The 22,143-nt window shown below is 43.9% G+C and overlaps 2 protein-coding genes across 6 annotated transcripts in view; both read right to left on the minus strand.

Moving 5' to 3' along the window:
* The window catches only part of RNF157 (ring finger protein 157), a 97,615-nt gene extending 76,271 nt beyond the window's left edge, over window positions 1-21,344 (minus strand). For 2 of the 5 annotated variants that reach the window (XM_034942926.3, XM_034942925.3), the window contains exon 1: window positions 21,178-21,342. In XM_034942926.3, coding sequence (XP_034798817.3) covers window positions 21,178-21,265 — 88 coding nt within the window. In that variant the 5' untranslated portion in view covers window positions 21,266-21,342. Of the gene's footprint in view, window positions 1-11,753; window positions 11,876-21,177 lie in introns of all 5 variants that reach the window. The other 3 variants (XM_055101558.2, XM_034942927.3, XM_034942928.3) reach the window with 3 other exon arrangements.
* Window positions 6,753-8,087, minus strand: LOC100980724 (cyclic AMP-dependent transcription factor ATF-4-like). The gene has a single exon (XM_034942932.3). The coding sequence runs from the start codon at window positions 7,836-7,838 to the stop codon at window positions 6,783-6,785; it is 1,056 nt and encodes a 351-aa protein (XP_034798823.1). The 5' UTR covers window positions 7,839-8,087; the 3' UTR covers window positions 6,753-6,782.
* Window positions 21,345-22,143: the final 799 nt, after the last annotated feature.

Genomic DNA, 22,143 nt, shown 5'->3' on the forward strand with positions numbered 1-22,143 from the left:
GAGAGGTGAGTGAAGAGGTTACTAGTTATATCCATATTATTCACAGTAGGAAACTAACAGACAAAAATAATAATAATAACAATTTAACAGTAGTATATAAAGATTAAATAAGGGTAACCATTAGAGAAAAATACAAACCTTCCTAAATCCAAAAAATACATCTTAAAAAAAGAGCAAACAAAACAGACTACATAGTGAAAGACTATATAAATTTTTACATATATTTATATACATATAAATATAACATAAAATGGCCAGCCTTAAGCCAAACGTATCAATCATATCAATAAATACAAATAGGCTTAATTTATATTATGCTACCATGCGTGTAAGGAAGAGTGGCTATGAAGATATATACATATCAATTAATATTTTTAAAACAAGCAATGTAAGGATAAATCATAATAATTTTAAAGTGATTATCTATAGGAGGAGGGAGGGAACGAAGTAGAAGAGACCAGACAGAAGGTAGATTTCTTTGAATACGCATTGCTTTATGTATCTACCACTGGAACCATGTAAACATTTTACATAATTATAAAATTAAAATTTCTGTAAAGCAATCCCTAAAAATCAAAAGTAAAGTGAAACAAATGAACCTAGGTGTGTGTGTAGTGGAATAACTACAGAAAGAGAAACTATTCCCAAGAACTTTAAGAGACTGTAATTTAACTGTACATCTCAATAGGAAAGAAAACTGCAAAAAATATATCTCAGTTTACAGTAATCATATTATTGGTGACAGTATTTTCTTCTGAGAATGTGGCATTAAGCAGATGAGTAATTATGTGATTTTCAATTTTATCATACCTAGCGTATTGAGAATCAGAGAGAAAGTTAAAAAAAGCCAAGGTTAAACAAAAACCATATAGTCCTGAATTTGTATTAGAAATATCAATAAAAATGCATGATGTGTATTTTATCTTTACAAACAATGTTTCCTAGCTTGGGCCACTGAAAAGGCCTAGAAACATAGACCAACAAAGTAGGAGGGGGTGCCGCTAGCATCCAGCCTGTAAGTCTGCAAAAGTCATTCCCCACTAACAGGAACAAGGGCTCTTTGGAGGCCACATTCCAAGTCTGTGGCAGGAAATACACAAGATGGGACTAGAACATCTTGTCATACCAGATAACAAGGACACTCTCTAAACTACTAGGGTCATATCCAAGGGACTCAAGAGCTGACTTAAAGAGGTTCCCGCAGAGCAAAGATGGAATATATTAAGCTTCATCAGGATAATAAGGGCAAGGAATAAGTCTAAGTCAATGAGTTCGTAATGATATCTAAAAAAAAAAAAAAAGGTTACCATTGAAGGATGCTAGTAAACCAACTCATTATTTTGGAAACTAGCAATTAAAGGGAAAGCCTCAAGCATTTATCTTGCCTTTCCTATATGAACTGTACCTCTGGGTGAGTGAATAATTAATAGATGAGGGGAGGCCGGGTACCATGGCTCACACCTGTAATCCCAGCACTTGGGAAGGCCTTGAGCCCAGAAGTTTGAGACCAGCCGAGGCAACATGGCAAGACACTGTCTCTACAAATTTTTTTTTTTTTTTTTAGTTAGCTGGGCCAGGCGCAGTGGCTCACACCTGTAATCCCAACACTTTGGGAGGCCGAGGTGGGTGGATCACGAGGTCAGGAGTTTGACACCAGCCTGGCCAACATGGTGAAACCCTGTCTCTACTAAAAATACAAAAATTAGCTGGGTGTGGTAGTGTGCACCTTCAATCCCAGCTACTCAGGAGGCTGAAACAGGAGAATCACTTGAACCGGGGAGGCAGAGGTTGTAGTGAGCCGAGATTGCGCCATTGTACTCTGACCTGGGCAATAAAGTGAGACGCTGTCTCAAAAAAAAAAAAAAATTAGCCGGCTTGGTGGCAAGGGCCTTGGTCCTAGCTATTCAGGAGGCTGAGGCGGGAGAATTACTTGAACTCAGTAGGTCAAGGCTGCAGTGAACCGTGTTTGTACCACTGCACTCCAGCCTGGGCAACAGAGACCCTATTTCAAAACAAAAAGAAAAGGTAGATGAGGGAAAGTTTCTCTTTAAAGAAATATTCTAGCTAATAAACAAAGAAGGAATGATAGGATTAGAATGTAAGTCTTAATAAATTAATAAATCATCCATTACCAAACCTCTCCCCCACAAAAAAGACAACCAGATACATGCTAGTGACAGAAAATACAACAAAGTAGTCTTACCAAAGTAAGTAGCTTCAAATTTTAAAGCTTTAAAAAAAAATGAACTTGATCAAGCTGCTGAACCCGGTTAACCACCAGCTTATAGGGAATAAAACAGAACATGATTAATGAGAGTTCAAGGAAGCAACTGGCAAAACTCAGGCTGCAGAAAACCTTAACAAGAAAAATGACCAGGTTTCCTCAATGAATATATTGTAAGAGGGGAAAGTATGGCAACAGAAAATCCAAAGTACAGACTTTATTTGATTAAACCCTTTAATTTCCACATATTTTACTGTATACAATCAACAAAAACCAGGACTTTCTTGGTCCCAGCTATTGTTCATGCTCCTTCATTGGTTCTTCTAAAATAACTATAAGAAATAAAATACAAGGAAATAATAGATGTTCAAATCATATGGGTTCACAGAAGTACTATTTATAATAATCAAAAGGTGGAAACAAATGTCAAACAACAAATGGGTAAGCAAAATGTGATATATAATGTGTCTGACATACATCCTTACAACGGAATATTATTCAGCCATAAAAAGAAGTGAAGTTCTGATACATGCTACAACATGAATGAACCTCCAAAACAGTATGCTGACAGAAAGAAGCCAAACACAAAAGGTCACATACTGTAGTATGATTCCATGTATATGAAATATCCAGACAGGTAAATCCAGAGAGAGTAGACTGGTGATTGCCAGGGGATGGGGGCAGGGGAGAGTGGGGACAAACTGCTTAATTGGTTTTATTTTGAGGTGATAAAAATGTTCTAGAGGCCGGGCGCAGTGGCTCACACCTTTTGGGAGGCTGAGGCAGGTGGATCACTTAAGGTCAGGAGTTCGAGACCAGCCTGGCCAACATGAAGCAACCCCGTCTCTACTAAAAATACAAAAATGAGCTGGGTGTAGTGGTGCACGCCTGTAATCCCAGCTACTTGGGAGGGTGAGGCACAAGAACAGCTTGAACCTGGGAGGCAGAAGTTGCAGTGAGCTGAGGATCGTGTCACTGCACTCCAGCCTGGGTGACAGAGCAAGACCCCGTCTCAAAAAAAAAAAAAAAAAAAAAAAAAGTTCTAGAATAGAGGTAGTGGATTGTGCAACACTGTGAATGTTCAAAATGCCACTGAGTTGTTCACTTTAAGATAATTTTATGTTACGTGAACTTCACCTCAATTTTAAAAAATCATATGGGGAGGAAGAATTTGGCACAGTCAGGTTATAATGCTGTCATCTGAATTTTTATTTTAACTTCCAAGCATGTATCATAAGCAAGATACAGAACTTTACCAAAATTATCCCTGATTTTCATCTGTAAGATATTCTCTTACGTCCATTTTTCAGTTGAGGAAACTAAGGATTAGAAGAGTTCAGTGACTCACACAACGTCCCACAGTTAAGAAACAGCAGAGACCGAGAGATGCAAGGTTTGAACCGAAGGTCTGGCTAACTCCACATCTCAACCCTGCACCTGTCTCTCCATCTGACAGTGGCAAAGAATAGCATGTGTGTGAGAGAAATGAAAACAAACAACTGTGTGTGTGTGTGTAAATGTAATGTCTATTATTTCATATATATGTGGAAGACGAGCCAAATGTTTAAGGTTCTTTTTTTTTTTTTTGAGACAGAGTCTCGCTCTGTTGCCCAGGTTGGAGTGCAGAGGCCCCATCTTGGCTCACTGCAAGCTCCGCCTCCTGGGTTCACGCCGCTCTCCTGCCTCAGCCTTCCGAGTAGCTGGGACTACAGGCGCCCGCCACCATGCCTGGCTAATTTTTTGTATTTTTAGTAGAGACGGGGTTTCACCGTGTTAGCCAGGATGGTTTTGATCTCCTGACCTCGTGATCCACCCACCTCGGCCTCCCAAAGTGCTGGGATTACAGGGGTGAGCCACTGCACCCGGCCTTTTTTTTTTTTGAGACGTAGTCTCACTCTGTCACCCAGGCTGGAGTGCAGTGGTCCAATCTCTGCTCGCTGCAACATCCGCCTCCCAGGTTCAAGTGATTCTTCTGCCTCAGCCTTGCAAGTAGCTGGGATTACAGGCATGTGCCACCAAACCTGGCTAATTTTTGTATTTTTAGTAGAGATGGGGTTTCACCATGTTGGCCAGGCTGGTCTCGAACTCCTGACCTCAGGTGATCCATCTGCCTCGGCCTCCCAAAGTGCTGGGATTACAGGCATGGGCCACCAAACCTGGCTAACTTTTGTATTTTTAGTAGAGATGGGGTTTCACCATGTTGGCCAGGCTGGTCTCGAACTCCTGACCTCAAGTGATCCCTCCGCCTCAGCCTCCCAAAGTGCTGGGATTACAGGCATGGGCCACCATGCTCGGCCAAGGTTCTTTACAACATAAACAATACCTGACTTTTCCTTTTCCTGTACTGTAATAGGAAAAAAGAAAGAGGGATAATGAATTGATGATAAAATGCTTAACCATATAAAACCCAAATTTTTTTCCTTCTGACAAACAGGAATTGTAAATCAAACCCCTTAGTCTCAAAAACATTTTGTTTGCCACATCAACTTTAAATATTGTGTTTTACATATCTAGTGGAAGAACCACTAAGTTCAACGTACAGCCTCCCTGTTCAGAATAAAATACGGAATATAATGAAACAAAAAACCAAATAGACTGCACTGCCCAACTTTATAGTTTTGGAAACAAAAGCAAAATAACTCTGAACCTCGGTAAAAAATGTTAGAACATGCAGTGTTTTCAACACATACACAATTCATATACAACTTTGCAGAGCACCATCAGAAAGAAGTAAGTATAATAACACAGGGCAAGGCCCACACTGGCCAGAGCAGCTCCAGACACTACTCCTTAACATCTGACTTTATCTTAGTCACTATCAGCACTTTCTGGCTCTACAAGAACTCAGGGCAATGCAAAGGGAACTTGTATTACACTGAGGGAGCCCTACCCTATCAATGGCAATTTTTGAAGCGAAAGCCCAAAATCAATAAATTGACTTCAACAAAGGAAAATCAACTATTTGTTCCTTATAATGTGAACAAAAAAGAAAAATCTCATTTAAAATTCATTGTATTAAATAATTTGCCTAATCATTTTGAATTTAAGTTTTTGGGACATATTCCTAATACCATAGTGAAATTAAATATTGAGCAATGGGTTCCCTAAATTATGTCTGCCTCAATAAGATATTGTGATATTTGTTAGCAAACCACTATGAATTATAACAACATATAATAAAGGACAATTAAACCCATTTTCCATTCTTCTACAAATCTATGGAAATCTATAGGCTATGGGAATCCTAGTAAATTTTCATATATTTGAAAAAATCTTCATCTACATGACATTTCAATAACAATAAGCTTTAGATCACAAAAATAAGAAGAAAACTAGAAAATTGCAAACACCTCTAAATATTCAGCTCAATTCTATAATGCTACAGTGCTGCTTTTGTTCTTCATTTTTAAGTTTTCCCCCTAGAGCAAGGGTGCCTAATCTTTTGACTTCCCTTGGCCACACTGGAAAAAGAAGAATGGTCTTACGCCACACATGAAATACACTAACACTAATGATAGCTGATAAGCTTAAAAAAAAAAAAAAGAAACTGCAAAAAAAACTCATGTTTTAAGAAAGTTTACTAATTTGTGTTGCGCTGCATTCAAAGCCATCCTGGGCCACATGTAGCCCAGCCTGTGGGGTGTGGGTTGTACAAACTTGCCCTAGAGCATATTTTTAATTATTTAAAAAATTAGGGCTGGGCGCAGTGGCTCATGCCTGTAATCCCAGCACTTTGGGAGGCCAAGGTGGGCAGATCACTTGAGGTCAGGAGTTCGAGACCAACCTGGCCAACATGGTGAAACCCTGTCTCTACCAAAAACACAAAAATTAGCCGGGTATGGTGGCGGGCATCTGTAATCCCAGCTACTTGGGAGGCTGAGGCAGAAGAATCGCTTGAACCTGGGAGGCGGAGGCTGCAGTGAGCCAAGATTGCACTACTGCACTCCAGCCTAGGCAACAGAGTGAACCTCCATCTCAAAAACATAAAAATAAAAACAAAAATATTACATGTTAGGTGCAATGGCTCACAACTGTAATCCCAGCACTTTGGGAGGCTGAGGTGGGAGGATCACTTGAGCCCAGGAGTTCAAACCAGCCTGGGCAACATAGCAAGACTCCATCTCCACAAAAAGAAAAAGAAATAGAAATACACAATACATGTCCTTTGCCAAAAAAATTAGTATATATGTTAATAATTTAAAATTTAACCCTACTCCATAAGAAGTAACTCCACTATTCACAATTGGGTGTGGCCTTCCAGATTTTTCTATACATATACAAATATGTCCAGGTCTTCTTGTTCTATTATTTTTTTTAATTGAATGAACTATTTGAATGCACATATTGTCTGCATAATTGAATGCACATATTGATCTGCAAGTTGCTTTCACCTAATATACTGTAGGCATCTTTCTATGTCTGTATTTATGGCATGACCTCATTGTTTTTAGTGGCCAAAAAATATGTATTTTTTTCCCTACAAAATAATTTATTGGAACACACAGCTACAGCAGACACTCTATGTACAAGCACGTTGACGCTCCTGACCTACCCTCAACTAGGGGACCCTTTTCTTCCCCCTTGCCTTGCGGACCTCTTCTATCAAATCTTTCAGGTACTGGATCTCCTTGGCCAGGGAATCCGCCCTCTCTTTTAGAGCCTCGTTCTTCTGTTCCAGCTCTTTGCACTCGCCAGTGAGAGCCTCCTGCTCCGCCCTCTTCTTCTGGCGGTACCTAGTGGCTGCTGTCTTGTTTTGCTCCATTTTTTTCAGCTTCTTATCCAGTTTCTCACCCTTTACTTTTGCTGCTACCATCTTCTCTCCAGGAGGATCGTAAGGTTTGGGGTGGGCAGACCCACAGGGAACACCTGGAGATGGGAGGCTCCTATTTGGAGAGCCCCTGGTAGAGGGGCTATGCTGAGGAGACCCCAGATAGGACTCTGGGCTCATACAGATGCCACTATCATTATCTGAAGGGGTGTCTTCCTCCTTTATGCACTGAAGGATCATGGCAACGTAAGCAGTGGAGTCTGGCTTCCTATCTCCTTCAGTGATATCCACTGCACTGCCCAGCTCTAAACTAAAGGAATGATCTGGAGTGGAGGACTGGACCCCTGGGGAAAGGGGAAGAGGTTGCAAGAAGGTGAAGGGGGCAACCTGGTCAGGTTTTGTTAAACTTTCTGGGAGATGGCCAATTGGGTTCACCATCTGGGGGGGCGCCTTATTAGTCTCATGGACTAGGGAGACAAAGAGGTTACAAGTGTCATCCAACGTGGTCAAAAGGTCATCTAGCATGGTTTCCAGGTCATCTATACCCAACAGGGCACCAAAGTCGAACTCCTCCAAATCCCTTTTCTCCAACATCCAATGTGTCCCAGAGAAGGCATCCTCCTTGCTGTTGTTGGAGGGACTGACCAACCCATCCACAGCCAGCCATTCGGAGGAGCCCGCCTTAGCCTTCTCGCTGGAGAACCCATGAGGTTTGAAGCGCTTGGCCACCTCCACGTAGTCATCTAAGAGACCTAGGCTTTCTTCAGCCCCCAAACCCGACTGGTCGAAGGGGGACATCAAGTCCCCCACCAACACCTCGTTGCTCAGGAAGCTCATTTCGGTCATGTTGCGGTGCTTTGCTGGAATCGAGTAATGTGCTTAATTCGAAGGTGTCTTTGTCGGTTACAGCAATGCTGCTGCTGAATGCCGTGAGAAGCGCCATGGCTTAAGCCGCTGGGGGGTGCCGCTGCAGAGCCTGGAGCTGTTGCTGCCGCTGCAAAGGCCAATGCTGCCACAGGCACTGCTGCCCCTAATATGCCATGGTGGCCGTGGACCCTGAGGGCGGGGAGGAGGGAAGGCGTGCACGTGCGGAGAAAACTACATCTGTGAGCAGGTGAAGTAGAAATGCCAAATAATATTAATAACCTCTTTGTTTGTTTGTTTGTTTTTGAGACGGAGTCTCACTCTTGTCGCCCAGGCTGGAGTGCAATGACGCGATCTTGGCTCACTGCAACCTCTGCTTCCTGGGTTCAAGAGATTCTCCTGCCTCAGCCTCCCAAGTATCTGGGACTACAGGCACCTGCCACCACACTCAGCTTATTTTTGTATTTTTAGTAGAGACAGGGTTTTACCATGTTGGCCAGGCTGGTCTTGAACTCCTGACCTCAGGTGATCCGCCCACCTCGGCTTCCCAAACTGCTGGGATTACAGGCGTGAGTCACTGCACCTGGCCTATAATCTCTTCAGAGGACTGACTCTATAACAGCACTGTACTAGCAAGTACTACACGGGTTATTCTTCACAACCCTTTGAAGATGTTGCTATTTTCTTTTCATTTTATAGAAGAGGAAACTAATGCACAGAGGTTAAATAATCTGTCCAAGGTCACACAGATAGTAAGAGGTAGTGGCCCGGCATGGTGGCTCATGCCTGTAATCCCAGCAGTTTGGGAGGCTGAGGTGGGCGGATCACCTGAGGTCGAGAGTTTGAGACCAGCCTGACCAACATGGAGAAACCCTGTCTCTACTAAAAATACAAAATTAGCCGGGCATGGTGATGCAGGCCTGTAGTCCCAGCTACTCAGGAGGCTTAGGCAGGAGAATCGCTTGAACCCGGGAGGCAGAGGTTGCGGTGAGCCAAGATCGCCCCATTGCACTCCAGCCTGGGCAACAAGAGCGAAACTCCATCTCAAAAAAAATTTAAAAAAAAGAGGTAGTGTCAGGTCCCCAAATCTAGCTATATTTATTCCAGAACCTGTGCTCTTAACCATTATAATGTATTCCCACTGAATGTCCAGATTTAATTAACTGTTTCCCTACTGATAAACATTCTCTTTACAGTTTATGTTGCTTCCTGTTTTTTACAAATGGAATTCATAGATGTAGACTTTGTGGGGTTTTTTTCTAAAAAGAAATAAAAAAAACATTTATGGAATATTCCATTTCCCCCCACTAATTTAAATTCTATTCTTATGCTAAATATACTTAGATCTGGACTCTTCTATTCTGGACCAGTACAACATAGACTGAACAACGGTAGCTTCACAGCATTTAGAGAAAGGCACACATCAATGCGTCTAAATCCTTCCCACATTCTCAAGTCCCAACCCCAACCCTGTACCCTTCTTCCTTGTGGTGCTCTCTCAGAATCCTTATGCATTACAAAAGTTTCAACACCTAACAACTTCCCCATATTTCTACCCATACTTTCTTCCAGTCTCAAGGAGGCATTCCTCCTTTCCAAGGTTAACTTCTTCACCTGAGTTCTCATTCCCAACTGCCTCTACCTCACCTGAGACCACATCTGTAACCATCCTTCTTGTTTAACACTTGCGTTCCTCTCTCTCCACTGGCTTCTTACTTACCTCATCCTACAAGCATATACTGGTCTCCCCAACTCAAATAACAAATACCAAAAAAGTTCCATCTGCCATGGCTTACTAACCAGTCACTTGGGCTGGGCACGGTGGCTCACACCTATAATCCCAGCACTTTGGGAGGCTGAGGCAGGTGAATCACCTGAGGTCAGGAGTTCGAGACCAGCCTGGCCAACATGGTGAAACCCCCTCTCTACTAAAATACAAACTTAGCCGGGCATGGTGGTGGGCGCCTGTAATCCCAGCTACTCGGGAGGCTGAGGCAGGCGGAGAATCACCTGAACCTGGGAGGCAGAGGTTGCAGTGAGCTGAGATTGCGCCATTGGACTCCAGCCTGGGCGACAGAGTGAGACTCCATTTCAAAATAATAATAATAATAATACAAAAAAGAAAAACCATTCACTCACCCACCCACCCACCCACTCACCCATCCATCGATTCATCCTGTCCTTTCACACCACACATCCAGTAATTCCTCAAATCTTTACAATAGTTTCCACCCCTCTACTAAAACTGTTCTCTGGAACACCAACCAAACCAAGTCTTGTCTCACACTTCATTTACCTCTGCAGAATTCAACACTCATTTCTGAGGCTCTCTTTCCTCAAAACCCTGGATAGTTTGTGTCTCTTCTGCCTCTCACTTGTTTCACTTTTCGCCATAAAGATGGACATATCTTAAGGGTTCGGCCCTCTCCTCTTCCTTCACACTTTCTCTCTTCTTCACAGAATCGAAGCGAAGGTTTTGACTTACGAGAGAGCTGGATTTTATCCTGATGCTGCTGTCTATCAGCCTTGTGACCCAGGACAAATTATTTAAACGTTTTGAGCTTTGGTTTATTTGTAAAATAGAGACAATAATACTTCTTTCAACAGATTATTGTTGAGATCAAGTAAGATCACATGTGTATAGAAGCTGGCTAAGCCCAGTGGGCAACTGATAAATTTTGGCTTCTCCCTTCCCATACTCAACTCCCAAACCTTTGTCTCTGATCTTCAGCATTTCAGTCCAAATCTTCAATCACCTGCCATATCTTTTCATCCAGATAGCCCATCTTTGCCTCAAACTCAATCACCTTTTCTTCTGGAAGGAGGAGGAATCAAGAGCACTTTATCTGAAGAGCTGGCACCAGAACTCCTCTTAGGGAAGGCACTATCTTTTTGGAGGATGCACCTTAATGAGCTACTTAGAATGGAGAGTGGCACACTAAGGGTATGTATGGGTGCTTCTGTTGCTCCTTGATGGAACCTAAACTGCTTGTAATTTGTTTTTCTTCTAAGATATAAGAGTGAAGAGTCAAAAAAAAAAAAAAAGGAAAGATAAGAGGAAGGAGACATTAGGACAAAGAAAGGCTGGGGTTGGAGAACTTAAAGAGTCAGTAAAACTTTAAAGTACTGTTTAGGGTAACCATGCTTATGACTCCTCTGGAGTTGTGTGCATTTCTATAAGGTACACCCCAACTCACCATTCCCCACAAATCATTAGTAAAATCTATATTCTGAATATATCATGTGAATGGATTTTTTTGGAGAAACTGAAGAATCGACTGATGTCACATCTGCAGTGGGGCAAAGACAGCAAACTGGATCATGGGAGTCAAAATGATCATAACGTGAGTCCTTTGGCAATCCACAGAAACCTTTGAGGGGGCATTAAAATCCTCTATTCTGTGGTTTTGGGAAATAAGTGGGTTTCTGTCTAATTTCCCCGGATCTTGAGGCAAAGTAAAGCAACCAGCCGACATTTAGGACTCACTGCAAAAGCAGTTTCTGCTCCAGAATTCCAATTTCTGTCAATGGTATCTCACTTCTCTGGTCACCCAGGCTAAAAACGTCAGTCATCAAAGAAACAAAAACACTGAACATGTGCTCTATGCAAAGCATCCTGAGTCAAGACCTTAGCCTTTTCCAAGTTCAATTACAATGGGTTATCTTCTAAGAGTTTCCTACCAAATCTCTCTGCTTCCAGTCTCTCCTCCCAATCACTCATATTTCTTAAAAAGAGATACTGAGCCGGGCATGGTGGCTCACACCTATAATCCCAGCATTTTGGGAGGCTGAGGTGGGTGGATCACGAGGTCAGGAGTTTGAGACCAGCCTGACCAACATGGTGAAACCCCATCTCTACTAAAAATACAAAAATTAGCCAGGCATGGTGGCAGGCACCTGTAATCCCAGCTACTCGGGAGGCTGGGGCAGGAGAATCGCTTGAACCCAGGAGACGGAGGTTGCAGTGAGCCAGGATCACGCTATTGTACTCCAGCCTGGGCGAAAGAACAAGACTCCATCTAAAAAAAAAAAGAGAGAGAGAGAAAGAGAAAGAGAAAGAGAAAGAGAGAAAGAGAGAGAGAGAGAGACTCTTCTTAGATTAAAAGATTTAATCTTTTTTTTTTTTCTTTTTTAAAGTTAGGGTCTCACTCTATCACTCAGGCTAGAGTGCAGTGACCAGATCATAGCCCACTGCAGCCTTGACCTCCTGGGCTGAGGCGATCCTCTTGTTTGTGCCTTCTGAGTAGCTGGGACTACCTCTGCCTCCTGGGTTCAAGTGATTCTCCTGTCTCAGCCTCCCAAGCAGCTGTGACTACAGGCACCGGCCACCACGCCCAGCTAATTTTTTGTATTTTTAGCAGAGACAGGGTTTCACCGTGTTAGCCAGGATGGTCTCGATCTCCTGACCTCATGATCCGCCCGCCTCGGCCTCCCAAAGTGCTCAGATTACAGGCGTGAGCCACCGTGCCCGGCCTCTTGCACATTTTTTAATTGGGTGGTTTGTCTCTATAATATTGAGTTGTAAGAGTTCTTAATATTGATACACATCCTTTATGTGATTTGCAAATATTTTCTTTCAGAAAGTGGCTTGTCTTCTCAACTTTTTACTGTCTTTTGAGGCCCACCACCATGCCTGGCTAATTTTTAAAATTTTTTGTAGAGATGAGATCTCACCACGTTGACTGGGCTGGTCTCAAACTCCTAACCTCAGGTGATCTTCTGGCCTTGGCCTCCCAAAGTGGAAGGATTGCTTGAGCCCAGGAGCACAAGATCAGCCTGGGTAACACAGTGAGACCCCATCTCCATTTATTTAAAAAAGAAAAAAAAAAAGTCTACCTTCAATGCCTTTTGCTACCAAGAACCCCACCCTTTCAATTATCAAGCTCTTGTCTTTATTTTATCCAAAAGGCACAAACCCCTCTGTGCTGTTATTTTTAAGAGCTTTATTGAAGTATAATAAACATGGCATAAAATTCATCCATTGAACAATTCAATTATTTTGGCAACCATCATCACAATCCAGCTGAAAACATTTCCATTACCCCAAAATGTTCCATCATGCCCATTTACAGTTAATTCCTATTCTTATTACCAGCCTTAGGCAAACACTATTCTGCTTTCTATCTCTATAAATGTGCTTCTTCTAGCCATTTCATATAAACAAACTCATACGATATATAGTCTTGCATCTAGTTTCTTTCCCTTAGCATAATGTTTTTGAAGTTAAATCATGTTGTATAGCATGTATCAATAGTTTATCCCTTTAAATTGTTGAATATGGCCAGGCGTGTTGTCTCATGCCTGTAATTCCTGCACTCTGAGAGGCCGAGGCTGAAGGATGGCTCAAGACTAGGAGTTCGAGACCAGCCTGGGCAACGGAGTGGGACCCCTGTCTTTACAAAACATAAATTTAAAAAATTAGATGGGAGTGGTGGCATGTGCCTGTAGTCCCAGCTACTTGGGAGGCTGAGGCTGGAGGAGTGCCTGAGCCCAGGAGGTCGGCGCTGCAGGGAGCCATGATCGCACCACTGCACTCCAGCCTGAGCACTTAGAGCAAGACTCTGTCTCTAAAACAAAAGCAAAGAAACAAACAAAAAATTAAATCGCTGAGCAGTGTTTCATTATATGACTGTACCATGAAATAAACAATGGATTTTGTTTATCCATTCACCAGCTGATGTACACTTGGATTATTTCCAGTTTCTTGGCTATTATGAGCAATGCCGCTATGAACATCTGCATCCATGTCTTTGAGTGTACATATGTTTTCATTTTTTTGGACAGATTCATAGGAGTGGAACTGCTGAATCATAAGGCAAATTTATGTTCCACTGTTTAAGACACTGTCCAACTTTCCAAAGTGGCTGTACTATTTTACATTTCCCATAGCACTTCACAAAGATTCCAATTCCTCTGCATTCTCAACATTTGACACTGTCTGCCTTTTCTATTTTAGTTATCCTAATTCTAATAGGTGTGAAATGGTATCTCATTGCAGTTTTAATTATATTTCCCTAATGGCTGCTGATGTTGAGTATCTTTCCATGTGTTCATCAGCCATTCCTACAACTTTTTCAGTGAAGTATCTATTGAAATCTCCCATATTTTTTTTTTGAGACACAGTCTTGCTCTGTCGCCCAGGATGGAGTGCAGTGGCCCAGTCTCCGCTCACTGCAACCTCTGCCTCCCGGGTTCAAGTGATTCTCCTGTCTCAGCCTCCCGAGTAGCTGTGACTACAGGCACCGGCCACCACGCCCAGCTAATTTTTTGTATTTTTAGCAGAGACAGGGTTTCACCGTGTTAGCCAGGATGGTCTCGATCTCCTGACCTCATGACCCACTTGCCTCAGCCTCCCAAAGTGCTGGGATTACAGGCGTGAGCCACCGTGCCTGGCCTCTTGCACATTTTTTAATTGGGTGGTTTGTCTCCATAATATTGATTTGTAAGAGTTCTTAATATTGATACACATGCTTTATGTGATTTGCAAATATTTTCTTTCAGAAAGTGGCTTGTCTTTTCAACTTTTTACTGTCTTTTGAGGTGGTAATGTTTTTAATTTCGAAGAAATCCAATTTACTATTATTTTTTACTTGTATGGATTTTGCTTTTGGTGTCACATCTGAGAACTCTTCGCCCAATCCAAATCAAATAACATTTTTCTCCTATGTCTTCTTCTAGGGGTTTCATCATTTTTGCATTTATGTCTATGATCCATTTTTATTTTTTTGTTAGTGACAGGGTCTCAATCTGTCACCCAGGCTGAAGCGCAGTGGCACAATCATAGCTCACTGCAGCCTTGAAATCCTAGGCAAAGCAATCCTTCTGCCTCAACCTGCCGAGTAGCTGATATCATGCCACCATGCCCAGGTAATTTTTTTAAAAAATTTTTGTAGAGACAGGGTCTCACTCTGTTGCCCAGGCTGCTCTTGAACTCCTGGGCTTAAGCCACCCTTCAGCCTTGGCCTCCCAAAGTGCTGGGATTACAGGCATGAGCCACCATACCCAGCCCCATTTTGAAAATAGCTTTGTGGAGATACAATTTATATACCACAGAATTCACCTATTTAGTGTGTACAATCCAGTGGTTTTAGTATATTGACCGTGTTATACAACTATTCACCACTATCTAATTTTAGAACACTGCCATTATCCCAAAAAGAAATCCATTAGCAGTCACAGCTCATTTCTCCCTCTCCCCAGCCTCTGGCAGCCGCAGGCACAGCCACTGCGCCACTGCCACTAATCTACTTTCTGTCTCTGTGGATTTGCCTCTTCTGGGCATTTCTTATAAATGAGATTATTCAATAGATGGCCTTTTGCACCTGGCTTATTTCACTGAGTATAACATTTTCAAGGTTCATCCAGGTTGTAGCACATATCAAATCTTCATTCCTTTTTATTGCCAAATAATATTCTATTGTGCAGACTTACCATATTTTATTTATCAGTAGTTCTATTCATCGGTTGATGAACATTTGGGTTATTTCCACCTTTTAGCTATTACGAGTAATTCACGTGCAAGTTTTTATGTGAATGTATTTTCTTCATTTTTCTTGAGCGTGTACCTAGGAGTAGAACTGCTGAGTCATCTAGTAACTAGCCATCTGAGAAACTGTCAAACCGTTTTCCAAAGTGGCTGCCCCATTTTACATTCACACCAGCAGGGTATGAGGGTTTCGCTCTCTCCATATCCTTACCAGTACTCGTCATTATCATTTTTTAAAATTATAGCCATCCTAGTGGGTGTGAAGTGGTATCTAATTGTAGTTTTGATTTGTATTTCCTTGAAAGTTAATAATGATCATCTCTTCATGTGCTTATTGTCCACTGTATATCTTTTTTGGAGAAATGTCTATTCAAGTGCTGTGACCATTTTTAATTGGGTTGTCTTTTTATTATTGAGCATATGAGTTCCTTATATATTCTAGATACAAATTCTTGTCATACCTATGATTTATAAAAATTTCTCCCATTCTCTGGGTTCTCTCTTTTAACTCTATAATCCATTTTGAGTTAATTTTGGTGATGTAAAGAATAGGTCTGAGTTCATTTTCTTTTTTGCTCATCCCAGCATCATTTGTTGAAACCACTATCCTTTCCCCATTCAATTGTCTCAGTACTTTTGTCAAAATCAACTGAAAATAAATGTAAGGATTTCTGGTTCATAACTCTGTTCCACTGATCTATATGCTCTTCATTGTGCCAATACCACACTATCTTGATTACTGTGGCATTATAGTAATTATATGCATAGTAACTTTTAAAATAGGGTAGCGATAGTCCTCCAACTTTGTTCCTTTTTCAAAATTGTTTTGGATATTTTAAAGTGTCAAACTGTGCCAACCAAATAATTCCTTATTTTGTAGTAAGTTACTTTTTTTTTCTTTTTTTTTTGAGATGGAGTCTCGCTCTGTCGCCCAGGCTGGAGTGCAGTGGCACGATCTTGGCTCACTGCAAGCTCCGCCTCCCGGGTTCACATCATTCTCCTGCCTCAGCCTCCCGAGTAGTTGGGACTACAGGCTCCCGTCACCATGCCTGGCTAATTTTTTTGTATTTTTAGTAGAGACGGGGTTTCACCATGTTAGCCAGGATGGTCTTGATCTCCTGACCTCGTGATCTGCCCGCCTCGGCCTCCCAAAGTGCTGGGATTACAGGCGTGAGCCACCGCGCCTGCGTATTTTTAAGTGTATGGTTTCAAATCTAATATTAAATTGATACTCCTAAAGCTAGGAGAAACTTACATTAAAACTTTTATAGTTATTCGACAAAGACTTATTATCCATGCCTTTAAAAACTGTTCTTGCAATAGGAAAGACCCATTTGACAAGAATATGTGTACTCTAAAATAACAAAAATTTGGAGAATGATGATGTAGACAGATGTGATACATCTATGGCCGGGTGCAGTAGATCACTTCTGTAATCCCAGTGCTTTGGGACCCGGAGGTGGGAGGACTGCTTGAGACCAGGAGTTCAAGACCAGCCTGGGCAACACAGTGAGATACTGTCTCTACAAAAACTTTAAACATTAGCCAGGCATGGTGGTATGTGCCTGTAATCCCAGCTACTGAGGAGGCTGAGGCAGGAAGATCGCTTGAGCCCAGGACTTTGAGGTTACAGTGAGCTTTGATAACACCACTGCACTCCAGCCTGGATGCCAGAGTGAGACCCTGTCTCTAAAAATAAATTATTTAATTTTTTAAAATCTACAATCAGTTGACTTTAAGTAAAGGAGATTATCCTTGATTATGTAGGTGGGCCTCTAGTCAGCTGAAGGCCTTAAAAGCAAAAACCCGGGTTTAACCAAGCTAGCTGGTCAGGACTCTGATTACCATTCTGAATTTCTGTAGTAGGTTTACTTCTTAAAGACTTCAGCAAAACAAATTATTCCTATTTTCCAACTTGCCCAAGTATGTGGAGGGAAACAAACTAGATTTATGAGGTACTGCTTTATATAAATTAAATTGTCTTTATATTATGCCTATTTCTTCCTGGATAGAGAAAACAGGCTTTTATCAATGTGGACTTTTATCAACGTGGATACTTCTGTCAAAAGATGAGCTTCATAAAAGCAACCATCTCTGCAAAGCCATACCTTTCTTTGCTAAACAAATGATCTTGGGCTTTTAAAGATGCAAAGATCTTAGAGAAGCATGTATGACTTCTAACTCAAAAATTACAAAAGTACATCCAAATACAGTAGAACCGTGCTCTAAATTGCTTTCTATGCTAATGTAGAAATGCTATACAGAAACTCCCACCATACTTTCTATTACTTAAATGATTAATATTCACACAATTATTAATAAACCTGAAAATCACCTAATGCATAACATTATTCATTGTTGCAGTGTTTGCAATAGTAAGATACTGAAAAAACAACTCACAGATGTTTATCAACAGGAGACTATGTAAAAAAAAGATGGCATATGCGTGTAGAGGAATACTATATAGTTGTTAAAAAGCACAAAGAAACTTATCAAATATGAGACAATATAAAAAGATCTCCAATATCTCTGAAAGCAAATAGAGCAAGGTGTAGAACAGTCTAATAGCATGCTATGCTTGCATTTACACAAGAAACTCTAAAAGAATTCCAAAGAAACCAAAAGTGGTTACATGGGATGGGAGGTTTAGAGGGAGGAAGGAGAACCAGGTGGATGGACAGCAGCGGTGAGAACAAGGCTTTCACTGTACATGTTTTCATTCTTTTAAAGTTTGAACCATGTGACTATATTACCTATTCAAAAATAAATAATTCTAAATAATTTAGGCTATTTATTTCTATCTACCTCTATTTAAGGATAGAAAAAAGCTACAAACCCAAGTCTCAACTTGAAATCTGCCATTCTTGATAGGATTTAAATGTTTGTTTCAATGTGCATACAAAACTAAGAAGTTCCATTAAATATACTAGGAAAAAAGCAATTTCAGCTGGACACTGTGACCGTCATTACGAGGACAGATGATAGTGTTTCTTTCCGAAACAACTGTTCCACCGGCAGTGCAGGTCTAGCCGCTTTCCAGCGAGCCAGATAGTGGTCTCAACTTAACATTCAAACTACAAGGTATGTCATCTGGAGAAAGCTGACTCTGCCACTTGCTTTGTTCCACTGTTAGTACTCAGGATAAGGAGACTTCTCAAAATCAACCCAGGCTGATTCCTCTACAGGGACTTCAATTATGACACGAAATAGCCTTCATTCCATAATCATGGAATGATTGTTTTAAGTCTTGTTTTTTGAGTACAAGTTCAAAACCCAATTCCTTGAGAGGTAGAGGCAGATGGTATAGTAGGAAGAACACTAACTGGCTGAGAGACCCTGGCCATACCAATTCATTTCTCTGGGTCTCCATTTTCTTATCAGTGAAATGAATGGGAGGCCAAGGCGGGAGGATTGCTTGAGACCACGAGTTCAAGACCAGCCTGGGCAACATAGTGAGAGAGTGTCTCTACAAAAAACTTGCCTGGGCGTGGTAGCTCACACCTGTAATCCCAGCACTTTGGGAGGCCGAGGCAGGCGGATCACCTGAGAGGTCAGGAGTTCAAGACTTGCCTGGCCAATATGGTGAAACCCCCTCTCCACTAAAAATACAAACAATTAGCCGGGTGTGGTGGCAAACACCTGTAATCCCAGCTACTTGGGAGACTGAGGCGGGAGAATTGCTCGAACCCTAGAGGCAGAGGTTGCAGTAAGCCAATATTGCACCACTTCATTCCAGCCTGGGCGTGACAGAGAGAGACGCTGACTCAAAAAAAAAAAAAAAATTAAACATTAGCTAGGCATGGTGGTCATGGCCAAACTCTGTCAACGGTTCCTTTCAGGACTAATACTGTAATCCCATAAAGAGCCAGGTCAATTCAAAGATCAGAAGAAAGGCAATGCCTCCGTCTAGAGCATATATGCAAGCTCACATGTTTCAAATACACAAAGGTTTGCTGACAGAGACAGGATGTTCTGATTCTATTTTCTATGTTTTAGCTTCAACAGAAATAATGTGGTCCACTTGCTGTAAAGACTTCTCTCATGTATAACTTCTGATTTAACATGAATTACAGTTTTACAGTTAAACTTTGAAAAGACTGGTAGAGAGGGGAGGATTATTTATTGAGTGTGCTAATTAACAAAAGTTTTGGTTTGGTCTATTGTCTTTTTATTATCATCACCCAAGATTCATACTTGTACAAATATGCTTTGGGGAACAGCCTTCCAGAGGTTTACCTATGTTAAGTCCCACATGTGAAAGAGCGGTGAATACTTTCCTGAGGCAGCAAACACTATTGAAAATTCCAAGCTCAGCAAAGTATGCTCCATATTTTGATCAATAAAAGCCATGTGGTTTAAGAAAAACAGAGCCCACAAATACTGCTGCATATTTTTGTCTATTTTAAAAAGTTTTCCTCATGCCGCCCTAAGAATATTTTTGTCTATTAAAAAACAAAATCTATGCCTTGGTTAGCGTTGATTTTATGTAGTCATAATCAGTCAGAGCTTTATTAAAATACTAACGACCCACAGCTTTATCTTAGACCTTTCTAAAACAATTCTTCATCATATTCATCTTTGCAAGGATTCATTCTTTGGCACAAAAGCAGTGAGAAACACAGCTCTGGCAGACACTCTGCAGGGATGCGGGCAGGTTCATCGTCTGGCCCTTGCTTTCACCTGGCAGACACTGGACACACTGCTGAGAAACCAGCTCATCTCAGTATATCTCTATTCTACCAAAAAGAGACGAGGCTCTGCTCCAATTCTGACACCTCATTCCGAGATCACCAAAATCTCCATCGGGTCCTAAGCAGACAGAATGTGGCAGCCATTCATCCTCAGAAGTCTTGAGAATAAAATTAAAAGTAATTAATTAAAATAAAACTACTTGCAATTAAAAGTAAACACCGGCTAGGTCATGCAATTCATACTGGCCGGTGCTCACATAACTGAACTACCTTCTTGTGATTCTCTGCTTTGCTGTCAAAATCCTCCTCCACGTCCAATGCTGATACCACAATCCAGAGGCTAGAGACATTTAAGTGAAGGGATGATTCTAATAACAAACATACTTCTATACGTTTCCAATACCTCTGCCCTGTCCCAGAGCTGGTCCCACTCCAAAACCCAGGCTTGCCACTACGCTAGCAAAGGGGCAATCCGAGTGACTCTGATACTCAGATTCCCAAACATTTCTGTTACTTTCCACCACCCCCCCACTCCCCCCACCCCCCGGCTTCTGACAGCCTCTGCAAAAGCACCAGCACTGCAAATGCCTGTTTGGCTTCCATCCTTCAGCAGGCAATGGAAGCTTTTCCAGGAGAAACCTAATTCTAACCTTTCCAGAGGCCAGGAGACGGCAGCGCAGGGATAGCACCTGGCGCAAGTGCCTGTTTGGATGCCGAGGTCGCCTCCCTCGCGGCCCTCGGACCCCGCGAGGCAAGTAGGCTTTGGGCCGGGCCGGCCGGGTCCGTGCGGGGCGCCGACCTCGCCTACGACGCCGCAGCCCCGCTCCCCAGGAGCCTCAGTCCCTGCGGGCACGCGTCCCCGTCACGGGGCCGATTACAATGGAGGCCGCTCCCGTCCTCCCGTGGAGGGGCTCGGTGCCCTCGGTGACCCTGCTAGACCCGGCAGGACGCCCCTTAGGCTAATTCGCCCGGGGCGGGGGAGACCTCGGCCTTCTCGAAGACCTCCCGCGCTCGAAGACCGTTTCGGAGCGTCCGCAACCACTGAGTCCCCGAAGACCCGCGGGGCCCCCTCAGGCCGTCCCGACCCAGACCCCTGCCCCTGCCCCTCTCCCTCCTCGCGGCTGCGGCGCCCGCCCGCCCTCACCGGACTTGGGCGGGTAGCGGTACACGGAATTAGACGGGATGTCCACCTCCTCCACGCCCGCGTGCTGCCGGCTCGTCAGGGCCCCCATGGCCGCTGCGGCTGCAGCCCCGGCCCGGCCCGGTGCCCGCGCCGCCCTCCGCGCTTCACCGCGGCCGCCCGCCCCGCGCCCGGTGCGGGGGCCGACTGCCCGCCGCGGCCGGCTCCGCTGCGGCGCTGCGGCTCTGGCGGCGGGGAGCCCCCGGCGCGCCGCGCACCATCCTCCGCCGGGCACCGCGGCGGCGCCTCTGCCAAGGGGGCTGCGGGGCTGGGCCGGGGGCGCCGCCGCCGCCTCAGGCCGCGTGATGTCAGCGGCTGCTCCGCGCGGGGACCGCGGCGTCCCCAGCCAATGGCGAGGCGGGGCGGGAGCGCCCGTGCCGGAGCAGCCAATGAGCGCGGGACTGCAGCAGGAGCCGGCGGCGCGTGCCTCGCGCGGGGAGCCGCGGCTGGACTCGGCGCGCGTGGACGCGGCCCAGGGCCTCGCGGCGGGGGCGGGGGCGTGGGCGGGGACTCGCGACGGGGGCGGGGGCGCGGCCGGGTGCCCGCGGCGGGGCGGGGCGGGACCGGCCGGAGCTGGGACCCCAGGAGACGAGCGCTGCACCGGGCCCGGACGCGTCGCCCCTCCGCGCCTGTTTATCCCGGCTCGGATTACCGCGCAGGGAGCCGCCCACTCCCGCGGTCCGCGAGGACTGGCCGGGAGCTCGCTCGCCATTGTCCCGGGCGTCCCAAAGCGGGCGGTCCCCGCTCCGCTGCTCCCGCGCCTGGAGGAAGCCTTCCCAACCCCGCCCCTCAGCGTCTGCCGGCGGAGGTCTTCGGAAACCTCATGCAGGAGGGTAGGGAGAGGGGTCCCACGGTGCATTCGCATGTCTCCTGCCCCATGTTAATGCTGGTGACCGGCTAGGAAGATGCCGCCTCCCTCTCACGTGCGTC

The sequence above is a fragment of the Pan paniscus genome, chromosome 19, assembly GCF_029289425.2.
Source record: "Pan paniscus chromosome 19, NHGRI_mPanPan1-v2.0_pri, whole genome shotgun sequence".
In the NCBI taxonomy this organism is placed as follows: Eukaryota; Metazoa; Chordata; class Mammalia; order Primates; family Hominidae; genus Pan; species Pan paniscus.